Raw genomic sequence first — 20,280 nt, forward strand, 5'->3', positions numbered from 1 at the left:
GTCAGTCTCTCTACATGCCTGTGTTTGAGGTACTCTTGACCGAACCTGTTTTACGCACACAAGTCCCTTAGAAAAAAACAACTGTACTCAACTGTGATGGCAGTGAGATGGATTGTGACTTCACAGATTTGTAGCTATGGGTGTCCCACTGAATCCCTGAAAGGCACTGGGTTTGATCCCCAATGTCTGCAGCCTAACCTGTGAACATCACAGGATTGACGGGCAAACACTCTCAAACGCTGAGCCGGATAACCGCAGCCATTCAGACGGGCGGACATAGTGTTGATTCACGCTGGGGGACACCCGTCACTCAGTCACACTCTCCCTGAGATAACTTGGGAACACACATTAAGGGAAGCGGCCCGCCTCACCCAGTGTAACGAGGGCCCCAGATACTCACATATGCGTCGGGGAAGGCCCTGTACTTGGGAACCACTGGCTTCTCTGGCTCGGCGGGCTCGGGCGCCTGGAAGTGGGACCCCACGTGGACGTTGTTGAACAGCATTGACGAGGGCGGGTGCTGGCCCCCCATGCCACCCTCGCTGCTGAAGCTCCTCTGCAGCTGGGGGGCCCCCAAGACCCCCGCGCCGGGCCCCATGCCACCGACCCCATGCCCCTGGCCGTACATGGAGAAGGGCATGTCTGTGGCGGTGGCGCTGAAGGAGGTGGGGGTCCACGGGAAGTCCGGGAGTCCGGTGGGGCTGAGGAGGCGCTGGGGGGAGTTCCCGGGCCCCGAGTTGGCGGGGGTCCCGTTGAAGTGCGGCCCCTGGCTGATGCGCGAGTACATGTCTTCGCCGCCGGTCAGCGACCCGGAGCCGGGGACGGAGGTGGGGTTGGAGTTCAGGAGGAAGGAGAAGCGGTTGTAGGAGGATGGCGTGGCGGCGTCCGACCCCCCACCATTGCTGTTCCCGAGACCCCCGAAGCCTCCAAAGACCCCGTTGTCCCGCGCCGGCTTGCTGATGCGGTCGTAGGAGGAGTTGCCGGTGTCGGGCAGCGAGCTGGTGCGGAGCAGCGAGCGGGAGGCCGGCGGGCCCGCGTGGTCTGGGGGCGTGTCCACGGCGGCCGAGCGGTAGCTGGAGAACAGGAGGCTGTGGTCCAGCCGCGAGTTGCCGGCGGGGAACTGCTGGAGGCCGTTGCCGTTATGGGAGGAGGGGGATGGAGGAGGGTTCTCGGGGGACGTCCTCATGACGATGCTGTTGGAGGCAGAGGCCCTCAGGGGCCGGCCAAGGCCCCACGAACCGTTCTGCTGCAGTGCATCCTGGGGGATGAGATGGATCAAGTTACTTTCACATCATGTGTATCAAGTCACTATTAAACTTGCATCAAGTCACTATTAAACAGATATCAACTCACTATTAAACATCCATCGGGTCACTTTTTATAATGTATCAAGTCACTATTAAACATATCAAGTCACTATTAAACGTGCATCAAGGCCCTACTATAATATAAATCAAGTCACTATTAAACATGTATCAAGTCCCTATTAAACATATATTAAGTCCCTGCTTACAATATATCAAGTCACTATTAAACATGGGCAAGTCCCTTTTAACAATACATCAAGTCACTATTAAACATAAACAAATCACTATAAAACATGTATCAAGTCCCTATTAAACATATATCAAGTCCCTCTTTATAATATATCAAGTCAGTATTGAACATATCAAGTCACTTCAACAACAAACATCAACTGACTATTAAACATATATTAAGTCCCTACTACAATATATCACTATTGTCACTATTAAAGATGTATCAAGTCCCACAATATATGTCAAGCCACTATTACCACATATCAAGTCACAATTACAAGCTATATGAGGGCAAGGCTACAATGATGTCAGTATTTGAAGTCAGTGCTAGGATGTGTATCAAGTCATTACTACAACATATCTAAAGTCACTACTGTAATGTGTCATCAAGTGAGTGCAATACAATCTCACATTTATATCAACTTACAACAATATCAGTACCTGTACTGAATTTGCAAACAAACCAATAAATGTGTCATAACAATAGTGAAAAAGACACTTGACAGCCTTCAGGCCTGTCAACAGAGCAAAACTACTACACTGTCAACAAAAAGTTGAAACATGAATACATAATGTATCAATCTCTATACATCCAATAGCAACAACGCTTTTCCCTCTGTCTATTCCACTGGGCTGCACTCTCTACATTTTCTCCCTCTTTTATTTCTACTACTGTCCTGTAATCTGCCGTGGCCCCCGACCCCCCTGTCTGTGAGGCCCCTCAGGCCCCATCCTATCTGAAGGCATGTGGCTCGCTCGGCCCTACCTGCTGACTCTGCTTCATCAGGTCCAGCGGCGACCGGGAGCCAACGGGGTTACCCAGGCCCAGGTCCAGGGGCAGGCTGAAGCGTCCGCTCAGGCCCTCGGGGGCCGCCGGTGCGACGGAGGAGTCGGTGGCGTCGAAGGAGGAGGAGGCCGAGGTCACCGAGGTGGAGGTGGGACTCGGGGTGTCCTCCACGATGGGGGCCAGGGAGGAGTAGCCGAAGGGGGCCCCGCGCAGGCTCCTCTGCTTCTGGATCCCGGGGCCGGGCCCCATGCTCTTCAGGGTGTCCTTGAGCACCTCCATTTCGTAGAGGATGGGAGAGCCCTCGTCGGGGGTCGCGGCCGGGGAGGTGGGCTCGGTGATCAGGTGCACGCGCGTGGCTGTAAAGACTCCAGTGTAAACCGACGAGGGGTCCTCGTCCGCCTGTGGGTGGCGCGTGCTGTCGTCGACGGCGACGCCCGAGTTACATTCCGAGGAGGAGAGAGGATCGACTGCCAGGTGAGCCGTGTCCCGGTTCACCTTTATCTCCTCTGTCTGCGCCTCTGCCTCCCTGACAGGTGCAGCAGCAGGTTCTGGCTCCACCCTGTCAAGGCTCCACCTCCTTGATATTCCCACTCCGCCTCCGCCTCCTCCTCCTCCTTCTCCTCCTCCCACTGCTCCTCCTCCTGCTTCTTCAGCCGCTTCTTCTGTCGACACACTTCTCAGATAGACAATCCTCTTGCCTTCGCTCCGCCGGTTGCCCGGGGAACCGTATGTCTGCAAGGGGGTGGTGGTGGAGGTGGAGGTGGAGTCGGGGTCGGGGGCGGGAGGGAGATATCGTGTGTCGACGGAGGCCTCGGGGAGAGAGTACGAAGAAGAGGAGGAGGAGGACGGCACAGAGGAGTCAGGTGAGTCTGGGAACAAGGTGGAGGAGCTGGAGGAGGAGGAGATGTAGGTGGAGGTGGGCCTGTGCTGGGACACCCCGTAGAAGTTGTTCCTCCACGGGTTGACCGAGACGTTGGCCTCGGGAGGTCTTGAGGAGGAGCCGCTGGTGGTGCTGGTGGTGGTGTTGCCCTCCGGGTGGGGGTCTTCGTCTCCACCACCAGAGTAGCTCCCGTGTTGACTGACGAAGCGGGACCCGCTGTAGGAGGAGCGCATGTCTGCTACGGGTGGGGGTGGTGGCAGGGGCTGGGGTTGTGGGTGGGGGTCAGGCCTGGGAGGCGACCCTGAGGTTTTGGTGGTGGAGGAGGGGGCGATGTCCTGGACACCAGGGGCCGGGCCTGTAGCTGGAGGCCTGGGGGGTGGAGGGAGGATGGAGGCAGATATGAGATGAACGTGTGGGAGGGGCATACAGAGAGATGGAGACAGAATGTGTTTGCATTTTTGTGTTATTTAAATGCATTGTTATTTTTCACTTAGTTTGACGTAGAAAATGTGCAATGTCAATGTTTATTTTCTGTGCCCATAATTATTTATCAAAATAGAATTGAGGGAAGGACAGAGAGAGGAAGAGAATAAGATCGAGAAAACAAAGTCAAAGTTCTTTAAAGAACCTTAAGGTGAAAGAGAGAGATAAAGTGAAATATACTGTGATAAAAGGAAAAAGAGAGAAAAAGTGATAGAGAAAGAAATAGTGTGAGATCTGTGAGGGAGAGGAGGTGAACTACAGAGATAGAGACAACGAGAGAGAGAGAGTGTTTGATGTACATAGGAGTTTATGATAGCCAGCGGAGCGGAGATTCTATTCAAAACTGCCTCTGGGTGTGGTGTGCAAAGATAACAAGGCAGGTTACAGGACATCTTGCATCACAAAGGCCTCATAAATGTACTAATCTTTCGCCATATTCAGGAGGTCGAGGCGGGGGCTGAACATAAAAGTAAATACACCCATGCAAAAACACAACAATTATTCTACAACGGTTGAAACATTCCTCATCAGAAAGATTGTAAATATTTCATGCCGCTCTCGGTTAAAGGTCAACTCAAACAAACTTAAGTGAAGACTGCAGTCCCTGTAGTGAGACCCGTCAAGATGTCAGTCTAGCGTGTTTGCTAAACTAACAGCGCCCATAATTCGACCACGAATGCGGTACTACCAGTTCCTAATGACAATGGGCCGGTTCTGCAGAAGCCACAGACTGGTGATTAGCCCGAAACAGCAGACTGTCGCCGTCAAACACGGGCTACATACACACTCCTACGCGGTGCTCCTCGCTGCTGTTAGCAGTCAGACTCTGGCTTTGAATACCAGAAGTGCCGACGGAGTCTCTTTAAACACGATGACTATGTGATGGATGTAGAGTTATGCAGCAATGCAGAGCTTCCTAGTGACCCTCCCCCCATAAGCCCGTGGGTGTGAGGCCCTTAGACACTGCTGGCAGTATAAGTGACAGCACAGTATTAGTTAAGATATATAGTAGTGTTGCTTCATATAAACACATGTATTCAATACATGTGTCAAAAATGTATTAATATTGCAAAGGGTAAACGAGCCGGAGAAGTATAGACCGCCTTTAAAGTCTTCTCTCATTCTGAGATAATCACTTGGTCAAGATGACCTCACCACAACACAATAAATATGTTTTTGTTTTTCAGTTCATCACAGTGACTCAACTGCTGCAAGTTACAATTAAACCGGAAATGTTAATCACAACCAGACGAATGGCGAGCACCTTCTTTGAGTCTCGTCTTAAGAGGCGGTGGCATCAAAGACTTAAAGGCGACTCCATCATTCACAGACTCAGGAATGACAATCCTCCCGTTATGGCGTATGGAGCCGGGAGTTCAACTCCGAGCACCAAGGCAGTGGCCTTGATCCCCAATGTCCTCAGACTACCGGCAGGCTTCCTTTAGCAAGGCAGCTGGTCTCACCCCAACCTGCTCCTTGATGACCTGCATGCAAATTCCCCGGGAGTCGCTTTGGGTGAAATAACGATATGGTCGAATTAACACCAATAGGTGCCCATTCGATTCAGAGTAGACCTTCTGCTGGTTTGCAGAGTGACAGAAATGCAAAAATAACTCACACCTCATTATGGGCGGACTCATAGCTCTAATTCAGCTTGTGTTTGAGTCCCCAGTTTGAGTGTACATGAGGGATTGACATGCAAGGAATTTGTCCAGGCGGCCTGCTACACCATCAACCAAGAAAGAAGAACAAGAGAAAAAATGCCAGACGTTTGTATCACAAGAGAAGTTTACTTTAAACACAACAGCTCTTCAGAACACAAAAAGCTCCATTGTTGCGGTTGACCTAGCGTCCCTTCCAGCAGTACTCCTGTGGTCGGATACGCAGCCTTTATCTTGCCCAAACACAGCTTCACCATTCACCAGTAAGCTAACCAAACCTCTCTAACCACCCACAGTAGTACAGGTAGTGGCCACTATAAGCTCAACCTGTATATTAACCATTTTGGCGTTCACCCAAGTTCATTACCTCAGCACCGTGCTACAATGTTCTCTTTAGTCACTTAGCAGTCGCTTTGTTCAGAACCAACCTGCAATTATGATAATTATTATTTAAGAAACAGGTGTCGGGGTTGAAGCCCAGAACCTGCTATCGGAGAGGCAAACACCCTCCAACAGAAACCTTCCCTGCCCCCAGAAAAAAATAAGGGTGCAGAAAATAGAAGAGATAGGACATGATCGCGGGCGGGAATCAAACTTGCATGCGCTTCTTAACAAGTGCTGCCTACAAGGTGGCGAGCCCCTTCAGACTAGAGCACCCTATCCTCCGTCCCCTTATGTCTCCCTTATTCCCTCCACATGAGACGCCCATCACATCCCCACAACCCGTACCTCACCACAGGCCTGTCACATCTGCCTTACATAGAGCTCCGCCTACAGAACCCCCGAGGTGGAGTCACCCACGGATATACCTGCTCAGAGGCATGGCTGAAGGAAGAGGCCTCTGAAAGTATTTTTCTGTGACATGCGAGCTCGTCCGCCTGGTGAGTGATGGTTGATTAGTTACTCCTCCCCCGTGGTTTCTGTCTTGCGGCAGGCAGCGGCATTGAATGTTGTTTGACCGGAAAATACGTCTGACTCATCTTGTAAATAGTGTGAAAAGAACAACATCTAATTTTCTCACCTTTACAGACATTTAAATGCAGTTTTACCGGCTGTATAAATAAATGATTAATTCATACATTATTCATCTTAGTTTGCAGCAGTAAACACCCCCCCCCCCCCCCCCCCCCCCCCCCCGTAACTCTACTCTAGTAGCCAATGTAGCATATAGGGTACACAGGGTAACGCATACTACACTGGCTAAGACTGGACAGGCATAATACGAGTGTAGAAAGAATAGACGTGTTGTGGAAAGGGACGTTTTTTTAAATTTAGAATTCCAATGAGCGCTACGAGTAGTCTACATATTGGTGTTGGTTACACGACACCAATAGCTGAAATACACTTTGATTTTGATATTCAGTTGAACACAATCTAAGCGAGAAACAGACAAAGTCTAATGGCTATTCACTTTGAATGGAAAGAAAAGGAAACTCTTGGTCCGCTCACTTTTCACTCTGACAGAGAACTGAAGTTAATTAAATATATGCTGCCCTCTTGTGGTAAAAAAGGGTAATGACTCAATTCACTTCATTAGAACTTGATGAACAAAGAGTACAACTGTTGAGTTTATATAAAAAGAGAGAGCAGGAGAGCGAGAAAATTACATTTGCACATACAAGCTGTCCATTAGATGGCCTGTTACCTACAATGTACATAATTTTAGGCAGGTGCATAATCACATGGATGATTCACTTCCAATTATAAGCTTATTACCATTTAAGCTCCACCCCCCCCCCCCCCCCCCCCCCCACACACACACACACACACACACACACACAAACACACACCCCCCCTTGGGATTCTGTAAATATTTAGTGCACTTTTATATTTTGTTGGTTTAAACGTATGGATTTGGATTCTTAAGGATCGTCATTATTTGGAACATAGAGATGCTATTTGACTATTGGCAAATTCACTATAGCGCCCTCTGTAGGACAACCCCATTATTTAGCTTATTTTTACGTAACAGTTTGTGGCTGACCTTCTTTCTTAACAACAATTATATTATTACTATATAATATATATTGTATACATTTGATATATTTTTATATAGTATTGCGGAAGCAAAGAATCTTGATTCCCACGTGAATCGACCTTTCCCCCCCGTCTCTCGCTGTAAAATATGTCATGTGTGTCAGGGGCAGACCCATTACTCCACTAGAAAGGGTCCCCCAAGCGACAGCCAGGCTAACCTTGAACCTTGAGTTAACACCATAGTGTGCGAAGCTATTCCTTCCTCCCCTCACATCAATGTCCACATTTCACCTGTAAAGACTTCAGCAACCATTTGCTCTGTGCCAATTTACTATCACTCTTTGCTATGTGTTATTGTGCAATTCACAGCGTGCCGCGAACACACATTCAAACACTTTGATAACAATGGTAATCATCATTTCTTTGTTGACTTTCAGTGCTTTAAGCTGGCAAGGAGGGGTGTCTATTCAAACATGTCACTCATTGTCATCTTGCCACACACACACACACACACACACACACACACACTATCCAACAAGATATCACAGTAAAACAGTATAAACTGGGAGTACAACACAGGTTGCATAGGACCAATTCAACCCCCTTAATTAAAGCTACACTGACACGTCCATATATAAAGCTGAGCATAACCCAAACCTGTTCATTATTGATATTCATCTAAATTCACTCTCGAAACCTTGCCCTCCTTAATGACCTGTCTCTGTGTTCACGGTCCAACCCCTACCTATTGCCTTATTACCTGCTGCTTAAGTCATTGTCTAAACTTTACCTGCTTCTTCATGACCTCTATCTGTACTATTTAAACCATATCTGCTCCTCAATGAACCGTCTCTGTAGTGTCTAACCTCTACCTGCTCCTTTATGACCTGTATATGTATTTCTAACCCATACCTGCTCCTTCATGGCCCGTCCATGAATTCACGGTCTAACACCTACCTGCTCATCATAACCCATCTGTTTATTCAGTGTAATCCCAATATGTTCTCTAATCCATCTCTGTATTCATAGGCTGCATCTTCCTATACTTCACATGTATCCACTGTCTATCCCCTACATGTTCCTTATTGATCCGTCTCTGTATCCACTGTCTATCCCCTACATGTTCCTTATTGACCCGTCTCTGTATCCACTATCTATCCCCTACATGTTCCTTATTGATCCGTCTCTGTATCCACTGTCTATCCCCTACATGTACCTTATTGATCCGTCTCTGTATCCACTCTCTATCCCCTACATGTTCCTTATTGACCCGTCTCTGTATCCACTATCTATCATCTACATGTTCCTTATTGACCCGTCTCTGTATCCACTCTCTATCCCCTACATGTTCCTTATTGACCCGTCTCTGTATCCACTATCTATCATCTACATGTTCCTTATTGACCCGTCTCTGTATCCACTATCTATCATCTACATGTTCCTTATTGACCCGTCTCTGTATCCACTATCTATCATCTACATGTTCCTTATTGACCCGTCTCTGTATCCACTCTCTATCCCCTACATGTTCCTTATTGACCCGTCTCTGTATCCACTATCTATCATCTACATGTTCCTTATTGACCCATCTCTGTACGTCACTGCAGACCAAATAGAAATCTGATTGACAAACGTCAACATGCGGTTCCAGGAAGGGAAGGGAGGAAGGTTCCATTCCTCCGGTTCAACAGAACAAACCAATCAGAAGTCAATAAAGGAAGCAACATTCCCAGCATAGCAAACCTTAAAGGAATCATTTCACTCAAACAAACACACACAAACACACACCCACACCCACACACACACAGTCAGTATGGAAACTTCTTGAGTCAGCGTTATGATAAAGCCATTAAAAAACGACGTACGTCCCATGACGTACATGTAGTCACATGCACCCCCAGAAACCAAACACAGCCTTCTCCCCTATCAGCACACACACTGACACACACACACACTGACACACACACACACACACACACACACAGTCTGTAAAACGCTACATTGCACTCACTTTGTTTTTCAGCAGCCTTCCTGCTTTGCCGCCACTTTTAATTGTTTGCTTCTGTGGTTCTCAGCCTTACCTGTCAGTCGCCCCACAGGCAAAAGCCTCTTATGTAAACTTGAAACGCCCTTACTTTCCCAGTCCAGCAATAAAACCCTCTAATCATGTGTCAACACCACGGCCACGTCCCCTCCCCCTCACTCACCCCTGTGGTTCGCCGGTCCGTGCGGAGAAGGAGGGCAGGTGGACGCCGGCGTCGGTGGAAGCGTCAAGTCCTGGCCCGCGGCTCGCTGCGTCTGCCTGGCTGCCTGGCGTCTGCTCCGGTGCGTCGCTGGCAGCTCTGACGGCATCAGCCACCGGAGACGCTGCCCTAGTTCCCTCGATCTGATCTGCCGTGACGCGCTCGCTGACTTGTGACGGATTGGCACCGCCGAAGATTAAGGAGGAGGAGGAGGAGGAGGAGGAGGAGGGGAGGGAGGTGGAGGCGTCAAGGTTCACGGTGTGTGGTGTGTAGTAGATGAGGGCGATGGGGGTCTTTGCGGCCTCTCTGTCAACAGGGTCGCCACGACAACCGATGGGCGATGACCTTTCTGACCTCTCCTCCTGCACGTCTGCCCTCCCCTCGACGGGGGACACGGCTCCCCCCCTGGCCTCCGCTGTCGCCCTCCGCTCGGCAGGGACTGGGGTGCTTGTGTCGAGGGCTGCTGCGCTGACGTCGACGAAGGTGCGTGCGTCTGGGTGGAGGTGTTGCGTGTTTGCCTCTGCCCTGCAGGTGCCTCTGTGCGGCAGGTACTCTCTCCCCAGGGGATCTGGGACCTGGGAGGGGGTTTCAGGCGGCTCTCCGGTTACCGGGAGAATGAGCGGCATCAGGTTTTCCCCTTCCACCCCCTCCTCCTCCTCCTCCTCCTCCTCCTCCTCCACCTCCTCCACCTGGCTGCACACCTGAGAAAAGGGCAGGGCTGGCTCACATTCCATCGGCGCCTCCACCTGTCGGACCGGTAGGGCAGGGCGCGGCTCTGCCTCCGCCCTCGCCTCCACCTCCCCCTGTTTATCGGACCTCTCTCCCCACATGTCTATCCTCCTCCTCCAAGTCTCCGTGCCCCCGGTCCCTCCTCCCCCCTGCCGCTCGCCTTCAGGAAGAGGAGGAGCAGGGGAGTAGACGGGAGGAGAAGGAGGGGACTCCGTCCTCCAGGCCTCCTGCTGTTGCTCCTCTGTGTTCCCCCACTCCAGGCGCCTCCCCCATGTTTCAATCCGGTCGCTCGGGAGCGCCATCCCGTCTCCCGACGCGCCGACTGTTCCCGGCGGGCCGTCGGGACCGGGGGAGACCAGGGGGGTGGCGAACAGGTCTTCCCTTGCGGACCAGACGCTGCCCTCTTCCATCATGGCGCCGAGGTCGTCGCTCTCCCCCAGGGTGGACATGTCGTCCAGCTCGCTGTCGGTGGCGTTGTCCTCCTCGGCGCTGAAGAACACGTCCACGGCGCTGCTCCCGTCGGACCCCACGCTGAGAAGCACCGGCTCGGGGGAGCGGACGTCCGGCTGCTCTCCGGCCCCCGCTGAGAAGGCCTCCTGCTCTTCTTCTTCTGCTGATGCTGCTTCCTCCTTCTCCTCCTCCTCCACTTCCCCTATTGTCTCTTGTTGACTTAAGGCGGCCATTGTTTCAGGCGGTGGAGAAGGAGAGCGTTCAGGACTAGTCAAGACGTTGTCACCGACTGTGACAAACTCTGGTCTTTTCGGGACAAGGGAGACCTGTGTGTGTGTGCCGGCCGTCCCTGGGGAACCTGGGTGATTGCTGTGGGGCGGGGCGGGCGGCTCCATCGGAGACACTGGAGCCTCAGTGTTTGCATCAGGGCCGAACTCCTCGGGTTTCAGGGCTGAATAGCGAGCGCTCCCCTCCGACGGTGAGAGGCGACCTGGGCGGAGTGCCGAGTCCTGACCGGCCGGTTCGGGGTCTGAATGGACAGTGGGGGAGGTTGTTGTCCCCGTGTGGGACGGCCTCTCCAGCTGGGGATCATGGCTGGGAGGCGTGGGATCGGTCCGGTGGTGGAGGCTCAGAGCGAGGAGGGAATCGTACCGAAGGGTGCGGAGGATGTGATGGTTGTGCTCCGTTTCCGTAAGGGGGTCTTGGCAAGTGGAGGCCGCGCCCCTGTCGTTGCTGTCGGTCGCGGTGCAGAAGGCTTCGTCGACTTGGTCTGTGGTGGAGAGCGGTTCTGTGGTGGAGACCGGTTCTGTGGTGGAGACCGGGTCTGTGGTGAAGAGCGGTTCTGCGGTGGAGACCGGGTCTGTGGTGGAGACCGGTTCTGTGGTGGAGACCGGGTCTGTGGTGGAGACCGGGTCTGTCGTTAAGACCGGGTCTGTTGTAGAGACTGGTTCTGTCGTGGAGACCCGGTCTGTCGTGGAGACTGGTTTCGCCGATGGGACCGGGGTGTCAGGCACAACATCGCGCACCACGTCGACGACAGGCGGTCTGTGCTCAGGAACACCCACCGGGTCGGGGGGGCTTCTAGGGAACCCCCTGTCGCCGTGGCCCCGCGGCGGTGAGTCAAACCGCTCCTGGTAGCGGGCAGGAGGGGGAGACAGCGGCTGGGGGGGAGGGTCCTCCCTCACGACGTGATCTGAGGCCTCGCCCGTATTTAGCATGGCGGAGAACACCTCGGTGGTGAAGCTCTGGGAGAAGACCGACTGGAACGTCTCCCCGGACAGGGGGGTGTCGCCTGCCGAGGGGCCGACGAGGTCGCTGGATCCCTCCGGGAAAACTGGAACCGAGCCGGCGCCTTGGAGCAGGGGGGAGCTCGCTTGGACCGGGTTTATCCGAGAGCGGCCGAGGAGGGTTTTAATGGCGTCGGCGTCCATCTTGAGGCCGGCTGTCGGAGGCAGCTCTGGCGCTGCGTGCGCAGGGGCGGAGTCACGTGACCAGTAGCTGCCGGCGGGACGGACCACGGGGAGGACGGGGTTGATCTTGTGACTTTGGATCAGAGCCACCGGGGAGAGGACAGGGTGGGTCGACCTCGAGAAGGGGAGGGGGGACACAGGCGCTTGTGTCTCGGCGGGGGGTCCCCGGGGGATCGCAGGGGGGGCGGTGACGGGATTCTGGGAGAGCTGGGCCTGGTTCTTCCCGGGGTCGTGCCGCCGCTGGGAGGGGGCCGGCGTGGACGGCGCCGTCAGCAGCAGCAACTCGGGCATGGTGGCGAGGGGCACCTCGCCCAGCCCCCCGTCCACGTCGAAGGCGTCGGGGCTGTCCAGCAGGGTCTCCAGGGAGCGCAGGCGGCCGTGGCTGTCGTGGAGCGTGGGGCCGTTTCGGAAGACCGGGGGGTCGCGGAAGGACGGGGGGTCCTTCCTGCTAAGGAAGTCCTCAGACGAGGAGCGCTGAGATGCCAAGAGGCTGGGGGCCAAGAGGCTGGGGGCCACCGGGGGCGGCGGCGGGATGTCGAAGGTGTCCGCCGTGTCCAGCTCCGGCTGGGACATGGCGAACGAGGCCCCCTGCCGTGAGCCCAGCTCCCATTGGCTGGCGTCCAGTTGCTGCAAACGTACACAGAAACCAAACCGGCCGTAAACTTTACTACAATCCCCACATGAATAAATGGATAAATAACAGCTTCCTCACAAAGCAATTAAGTAATATCTAGATATCTCTAATACATACATAGCCTCCCACCTTACCCCCCCCCCCCCCGACACTTATTGTATTTTGTACGCCCTGGCACTTAAAAATAGTACTTCGCATTGCATTGTGTAGAAACTTATCCTAGCTACCTTTGTTGTATAGGGGGAATGGGTTAACCTAGTGATAGTAAGTGCTTGGCACTTGGTTCTATGAACATCCTTAGTGTACCGACAGCGATGTATTTTTGTTCCTATTTCTTCTGACAAATGTACCTATGTAAGTCGCTTCGCATAAAAGCGTCTGCTAAATGCTCTAAATGTAAATATAAAATACAGGGGAGCAGAGGGTTTAAGTCCAAGGTTAGGCCCACAATTGTGAGGTTAACCCCTGCCCTGTACACAACAAAGATAGCTAGGACATAGCCCTGCCTCGCCACGCTCCTGGGTCCAGGGGCCGTGCAGTCCGATCAAGCTCTTAGACATCTCCTCCCGGGCCTTGTCCCGCTTCTTCTTGCGGAGGGTGAAGCTGAAGGCTCCAGACTTCTTGGACTTGTTCAGGTCCATATCGGAGCGGCTCAGGACTTTGGCCTGGAGAGGAGGAGGAGGAGGAGGAGGAGGATGAGGAGGAAAATGGGAATTCGGTGGTTCACGTCGGAATACTTAAAGAGAGTCAGCCACTGGAGACAGGAGATGGTACAGCAGAGAGATTAAATATTTTTATCTATTTTTATCCTATTTCACGTTACATTTAAACCCAGCTTCTTAAGATTGCTTTCACCACATAACCTCCTTCCCTTCTCTCCCCTTCCTCGTTTTTTATCTTCTAATGAATACATATATTCTTATTAAATTATTTTATTTTGTGTTCACTGTGTAAAGCATCTTTGAGAACTTAGAAAAGTGCTACATAAATCGAATGAATTATTACTATTATTATTGCTACATTTTGGTAGGTGCTATAAAACTAATTAATTGAAGTGCATGTTTGTATTAACCTGGAATTGATTTCAAACAAATGTCCAGTGTAATAGATATTAATAATGATGTCTCTCTCTGTCTCTTTCTCTCTCATATATACACATCAATGAATGAATGAGTTAACTATGAGTGAACAGCATATGTTTCCTAATATAAATACTTTGTAATAGTTATTTGGAATAGATTCACATCATCTTCTTTTAACTTGCTAATAGCAAGAAGGTTGTAGATACAGATTCTGTATCTACTGTATCTTTTGTGATGGTTCATGGGAAAGAGGGAAGGTCACCCATCTTCATTCCATGACTCCACCCCAAAACACCTGCTCATCACACACACACACACACACACACACACACACACACACACACACACACACACACACACACACAATGTAATGAGAGTGTCAGAGAGTGTCATTAAAACTAATCCAAAAATCATTACTAACCCTATCAAAGATAGGGTTAGTAATGATTTTTGTGATGGTGTTTGTTTACCAGTCCCTCCAGAAAAATGCGGCGTTTTTTTGTGATTGTTGCGGCCAAAAATCCTTGATTATGCGGCACGTTTTCTTAAAAAATGCGATGAAATATGCGGCATATTTATGCAATTTTATGCGATGATATTGCGGGAACTTGCGGAAAATGCAGCTTTTCGATGACGTTCACGTCGCATAATTACGTCACTTCATAACGTTCTAATGGCAACAGGGGGAAATGGCTCTTGTGTGAAGTAAACGCAACATTTTTCAACTTTCTGCTAAGATATGTGTGACTTTTTTGCAACGAAAATGCGGGGATTACGAAATCCTGCAAGCACCGCATATTTGCCCGAAAATTGGCAATTTATGCGGTGAAAGTGCGGCATATTTGAAAAAATGCGGCCCCGCATGAATTTGCGGACTTTGGCTGATTATGTGTTGAATTATGCGATCGCATAATCGCGTTTTTCTGGAGGGACTGGTTTACTTGTCTGGACTTGTTCCCTGTTGTTGTCCCAATTTATTCTTTACTAATATTGCTGCATAAATACAATGTCTGATTAATATTGAATTAACAGTAACGGAGTCTTGTTTAACGGCCACCGAATGAGCTAGGGAACTGTATCAGTAAGGGTGTTTGACTCAAGGACTAAGGGTTCTTGGGTCCAGACCCAATGCCCTCATTCTACCTGTCGGCATCCCAGAGCAAGATGCCCTTACCCCTACCTGCTCCTTGATGGATCTGAACTCAGAGCACCTAGCTCTGGTATGAATGTAAAACATAACTCGCATTCACAGCCGTGTCAATCACGGAAACGCCCGCCAGCTCGTCGGGGGCAGTCAGGGTGAGGTGCCTCGCTCAGGGACGCCTCGACACTCAGCTAGGAGGAGCCGGGGGTCAAACTAGCAACCTTCCGGTTGCCATTGAACCCGCTCTACCTCCTGAGGCCCTTTACATCTGGTATATAGGGTTAATTACATTATCAATAAATTGAACCATAATTTAAGACTCATGAAAGACAGAGACAATAGCTTCCCCCGCAGTTATTGGCTCAGATCTTTTCTGCTTGAGGGCAGATAGACACCACGGAAAATTCTGAGGGCTGAGATGCTGTTGTGTATGTGTGGCATGAATGTGCGTGTGTGGGTGTTTCGGTCAACCTTGGAGACAAAAGAGGATGGAAATTCTAAACATTGTCATCCATCCATCGTTCATCATGGTGTTCCACCCATGATAACAAATATTTCCAAACATTCCTGCTTCAATGATACACCATCATCACTGATAAAATATGTATGATAAGTGACAGATCAAATAAGGAATTTGATCTCTACTCTTGATAGGCGTTTGCCAAGGAAGTTGTATACATGTTCAGCGCAAAGAGAATAAAATCAGTTCATTCTTGCACAAGTTTGACTGATTGATTTAAGTAACGCAGTGCTGCGATGAGAAATTCGCTGTGCTCTGGCGCCCCCTATTGGTCACATTTATGTACAGCGATCTGACTCCTCCAGTAATAGAAAATATTCTCTGATTCCAAGATATCATATATACCAGGGGCGAGGCTAGCCCATTTTTAGGGGCGCTGAAGCACCCCTAAAAAGGGGCTCAGCACCCCTAAAACTTGGGAGTAAGAAATGTTATTCTAAAAATTACATTTGTTCGTCTTTGAAATTGTTAAATAATGTCCAAAACATACTCTGTAGTTTTTGGTTTGAAATGTATATATTTAAGGAAGAAAATGAAAAAAGTACCTGTTACTTTGTTCAATGACAATAAATTTGAATCTAATCTAATCTAATGACTATTGATACAAAAGGAGGCACATGGAGTTAACGGTCAGTAAAACCAGCTGAGTGAAGAGGGGTTTATGTTTGTTACAGGGGGCTGTATGAACTGTCACAATAAAGATGGTGTTCTGGAAAGGGCTCCAAAAAAAGAAAAAAATCTTTTGAGTTAGTTGAACCAATGTTAAAATTATGAAGTTATTTTTCAATAGAAATATTTTTTGTTTTTGTGTGAAAAAAGGGTGGGTGGTGTGGCAGTGGGGCTCATTGAGTGCTCAGCACCTCTAAAGCTCTGACCCTAGAATCGCCCCTGATATATACGTTTCTAAAAGTGAACAGAAATTGTGTTTATGTTTGGTTACCTGTGCTTGGTGTAGATTGCAAAAGGTTTAGTAATCGTCTCTAGAATAAAAAACGAAAAACACTTACGTTTTACTTTTGCCATTTCTCTAACTTGTAATGCTAAAAACAAACTTTAATCTAAAAATATATCTTTATAATGTCATGTCTTAATATATATATATGTTTCCTTATTTAAACAAGATCCTTAATCATGTCTGGTTTCAACAGGAAATTTAACAATAATTCAAGAAATGTATAAAATGCTGAGATCATTGTACTCGTTTAGAAAATGTGTATAATTATGTTTAACTTAATATACAGTTTGATGTAAAGTCTATAAACATCGTAGACTTTTACTGGAGAGGCTTAGGGTGTCTGTCTGTCTGTATGTGTGTATTGTGACGTATGCAGAGAGTGTCATTTAAAGTAATCCAAAAATCAATCAGGATTAGTGTTGTGCATTCTCTGACAATGTGATGCAATGAGCTGTTGGATCAGCCCTTTCACCAACACAAGGCTGCAACAATATAAAACAGCTGTTTGTGTAGCCTATGTCTACACTTGTTCCCTCTAGTTATCCTAATCTTCACAAATATATATTACATAAATACCTTAAATATAAAGTCTGATAAATATTCAATCACCAATAATAATGGAGTCTTGTATAACTGCCACTAGGCAATTTAGTGATTAGGGTGTTTGACTCCAGGATGAAAGGTTCTGGGGTCCATACCTAATGTCCTCCTTTACCCTTCGGCATCCTAGAGCAAGATGCCCTCACCCCTACCTGCTACTTTCATACACACACACACACACGCCAATGTCGGCCATTCAAGGCGACAGCCAGCTTGTCGGGAGCAGCGAGGGTTAGGTGTCTCGCTCAGGGACACCTTGACACTCAGCTAGGAGGAGCCGGGGATCGAACTAGCAACTACTAACTAACCCGCACTACCGCCTGAGCCAGTGCCACCCCTTTACATCTGGTGTTCATTCATGGGGTTCATTACAATATCGCTCACTCTACATTTGATTTAAGATGCAGGAAAGGGAAGCGTTATAAGCAAGAAAGACGAGATGGATCAAAGCACATTTGGTCCATTTGGAACCTATTTTTGCGTTTACTTCAATTACTTCAATTCCCCCGCAGCTATTGGCTCAGATCTCTTGTGCTTTAGGGCACAACAGCACCTTCTATTAGAGAACTGAGATGCTGTTCTTCCGAGTGTGCGTGTGGCTTGCATGTATCAAGTTTCATTATGTACATAAGGTCCTTAATCATGACTGGTTCAACAGCAAATAAAAGAATAATTCAAGAAATGTAAAAAAGGCAGAGATCGTTCTACTAGTTTTGAAAACGTGTCTAATTATGTGTAACTTAATACACAGTATGGTAACGAGTTGATGAACAAATGCTTTTATTGTCCTTAGGACAATAAATGGTGAGGACGCCTATGATACACGCATACATGGGCATTTGTGTTTGGATGTGCGCGTTTAAATTAATACTCCCCATCTTATCCTATCTGACTAATTACTTTATGAATAAATTAATGCATGAGTGAATTGAGGAAGTTCACTTTTAGTCTCCTGTCACTGATAATAAAATGGTTTATACCTAGACACGCAAATTTTTGCATCATAAATTATTAATTGTTTCAACCTTTCTGAAAAGACAGACAGGTCAGTGTCTCACTGACTTGAGTGACTTTCTTACTTTGCCGAGTGTAGTGCAGAGCCTATAACTGATGTTTATTATTCTTTTCATGTTTTAATATTTGCTCTGAAAACTTAATGATTATCCAAAGCTTTAAATTATTGTTTATTACAAGCCCTATAGTTGAGGGTGTGCCGACTAGTGTGAGGGAAGTGAGTGTCATGTGTTCATAGGAGCATAGGCATTGAGGATACTGCGCTTGAGACACTGTTGGTTTCCCAGGGACCAGGAAGGCCACTCAGGCTCTGATCCCTCAGGGTCCTAAAGCCCTTCTTGTAGATGCACCAAGAGGGGACACAAACACACACACACACACACACACACACACACACACACACACACACACCAAAAAGTGACATCAGGAAGGTTGTAGCTGACCTTTGACCTCGGTGCAGTAGCGGACAAAGTTGAACTCTTGCTGGTGGACCTCGGACTCTCCAGGAAAACCTCATCGCCGTCTGGGAATAGCGAGCTCTCCGAGGACCTGAAGGAGGACAAGAGAGGAACGAGACAGACCTTCGCATCAACGGTATCGGTACAAAATCCTCCACAAATGTCAGCCCACGATGTATGCCCTCTTCCTTCCTAGGGTTAGGGTTAAGGTTATAGCCACCGGAAGGTTGCTAGTTTGATCCCCGGCTCCTCCTAGTTGAATGTCGAGGCGTCCCTGAGCGAGACGCCTCACCCTGACTGCTCCCGACGGGCTGGCGGGCATATGCATGATTGACATGGCTGTGAATGCGAGTTATGGTTTACATTCATACCATTGAGTTGCCATGAGTTCAGATCCATTTAGGAGCGGATTAGTGTAGTGTAGGTTATGACAGAGGGCTCCACTCTGACCTTTGACCCAGGAGGCACTGTGTTCCTCAACTGAACCTTCCCGGGGCACAGTGCACAAAAGTAGGGCCTTGACTATATAAAATATGTGCATGAGTCAGAATAGAGGGATAAGAACAAGTTTATCTGGCTCTGACAGTAAAGAACAGTTGTATTTGGCTGCTGCTTTTTCCATTAATAAAAAGATGGACCAAAAAGATAGGGTTTGGGAACGGAGACATAGATTGGCAAGGGGGAATCATAACCATAGAAAAGTGGAAAAACAACTGCCCTCATATTTATTTCTCACCAGGGTTCTGTGACTGAACCTCCTTTGCTTAATTTGTTGTTTTTAATACAAAGAGAATTACGTAACGCCATGTCTGTATGATAGATAGATCAACCTTCGCCTACTTTGGCATAACACCTGCCACAGGAAACGCTAAATGACTGTGTACCAAAAAACGCAACTCATCCACGGACAGTCACACCTCAGAGCACACGGGGCCTGTTGTTTTGACTGAGGCACAGTTTAAATGCAAAGTCAAACATGCGCTCCTTAAAGTCAACACAAACGGATGTTATTAGCAATCAACTGTCAAGACGAACCACCTGCTCTTCACACGGGAGTGGCGCGTGACTGCTGCTCGTCAAACACCCCCCCCCACCTGCTTTGGCCCAGGTATCATGGACCGTAGAGATAGCCAAACAAGGAGATAGCCAAATGAGGGAGGCCGCTTGTGTTTATAGTCCTTGACTGTAGCAAGTGTCCGTGTGCTGTGCTAACAATACCGGACAACCTCCCAACACAGCGCAACAAGCAAAACAGTTCAGGACAAATTAAATGGTTATACAATCTGTAATGTCCAATTCAACAATCAGCCCACAACGATAAGGCATTAGCCAACAATAGCAGACATCCTTTAAAGTGCATCTATTGTGTCAACTGGTGGAATGTTGATGAGCCATCAATGGCCATTTAGGAAAGCTGCCCAAAAGTGACAGGTGGAAGTTGGCACCCAGGTGTAGAGATAAATCAACCTTTGATAAACAACAACACACCTAGCATAGTTGTAATGTCACACAAACAACCTCTGTCATTTCTGTCGGTCTGACACACACACACACACACACACACCCTTATCTAGGGCGTTTTCCTGTCATCCTAACAGACAGGCATTTTAAGCATGCAGTAGGTTGGCAGTAGGGAGGTTGCGAGGGTCTCTGAGA

At 48.9% G+C, this 20,280-nt stretch overlaps 1 protein-coding gene across 1 annotated transcript in view; it reads right to left on the minus strand.

Annotated features, from left to right (window-relative positions):
- crybg2 (crystallin beta-gamma domain containing 2) overlaps positions 1-20,280 on the minus strand; it is a 51,770-nt gene that overhangs the window by 24,957 nt on the left and 6,533 nt on the right. The window contains exons 2-6 of the mRNA XM_079749578.1: positions 18,610-18,715; positions 13,358-13,516; positions 9,534-12,844; positions 2,305-3,574; positions 401-1,258 (exon numbers count right to left, since the gene is read on the minus strand). Coding sequence (XP_079605704.1) covers positions 401-1,258; positions 2,305-3,574; positions 9,534-12,844; positions 13,358-13,516; positions 18,610-18,715 — 5,704 coding nt within the window. The remainder of the gene's footprint in view (positions 1-400; positions 1,259-2,304; positions 3,575-9,533; positions 12,845-13,357; positions 13,517-18,609; positions 18,716-20,280) is intronic.

The sequence above is a fragment of the Pollachius pollachius genome, assembly GCF_949987615.1.
Source record: "Pollachius pollachius genome assembly, chromosome: 13".
Lineage (NCBI taxonomy): Eukaryota > Metazoa > Chordata > Actinopteri > Gadiformes > Gadidae > Pollachius > Pollachius pollachius.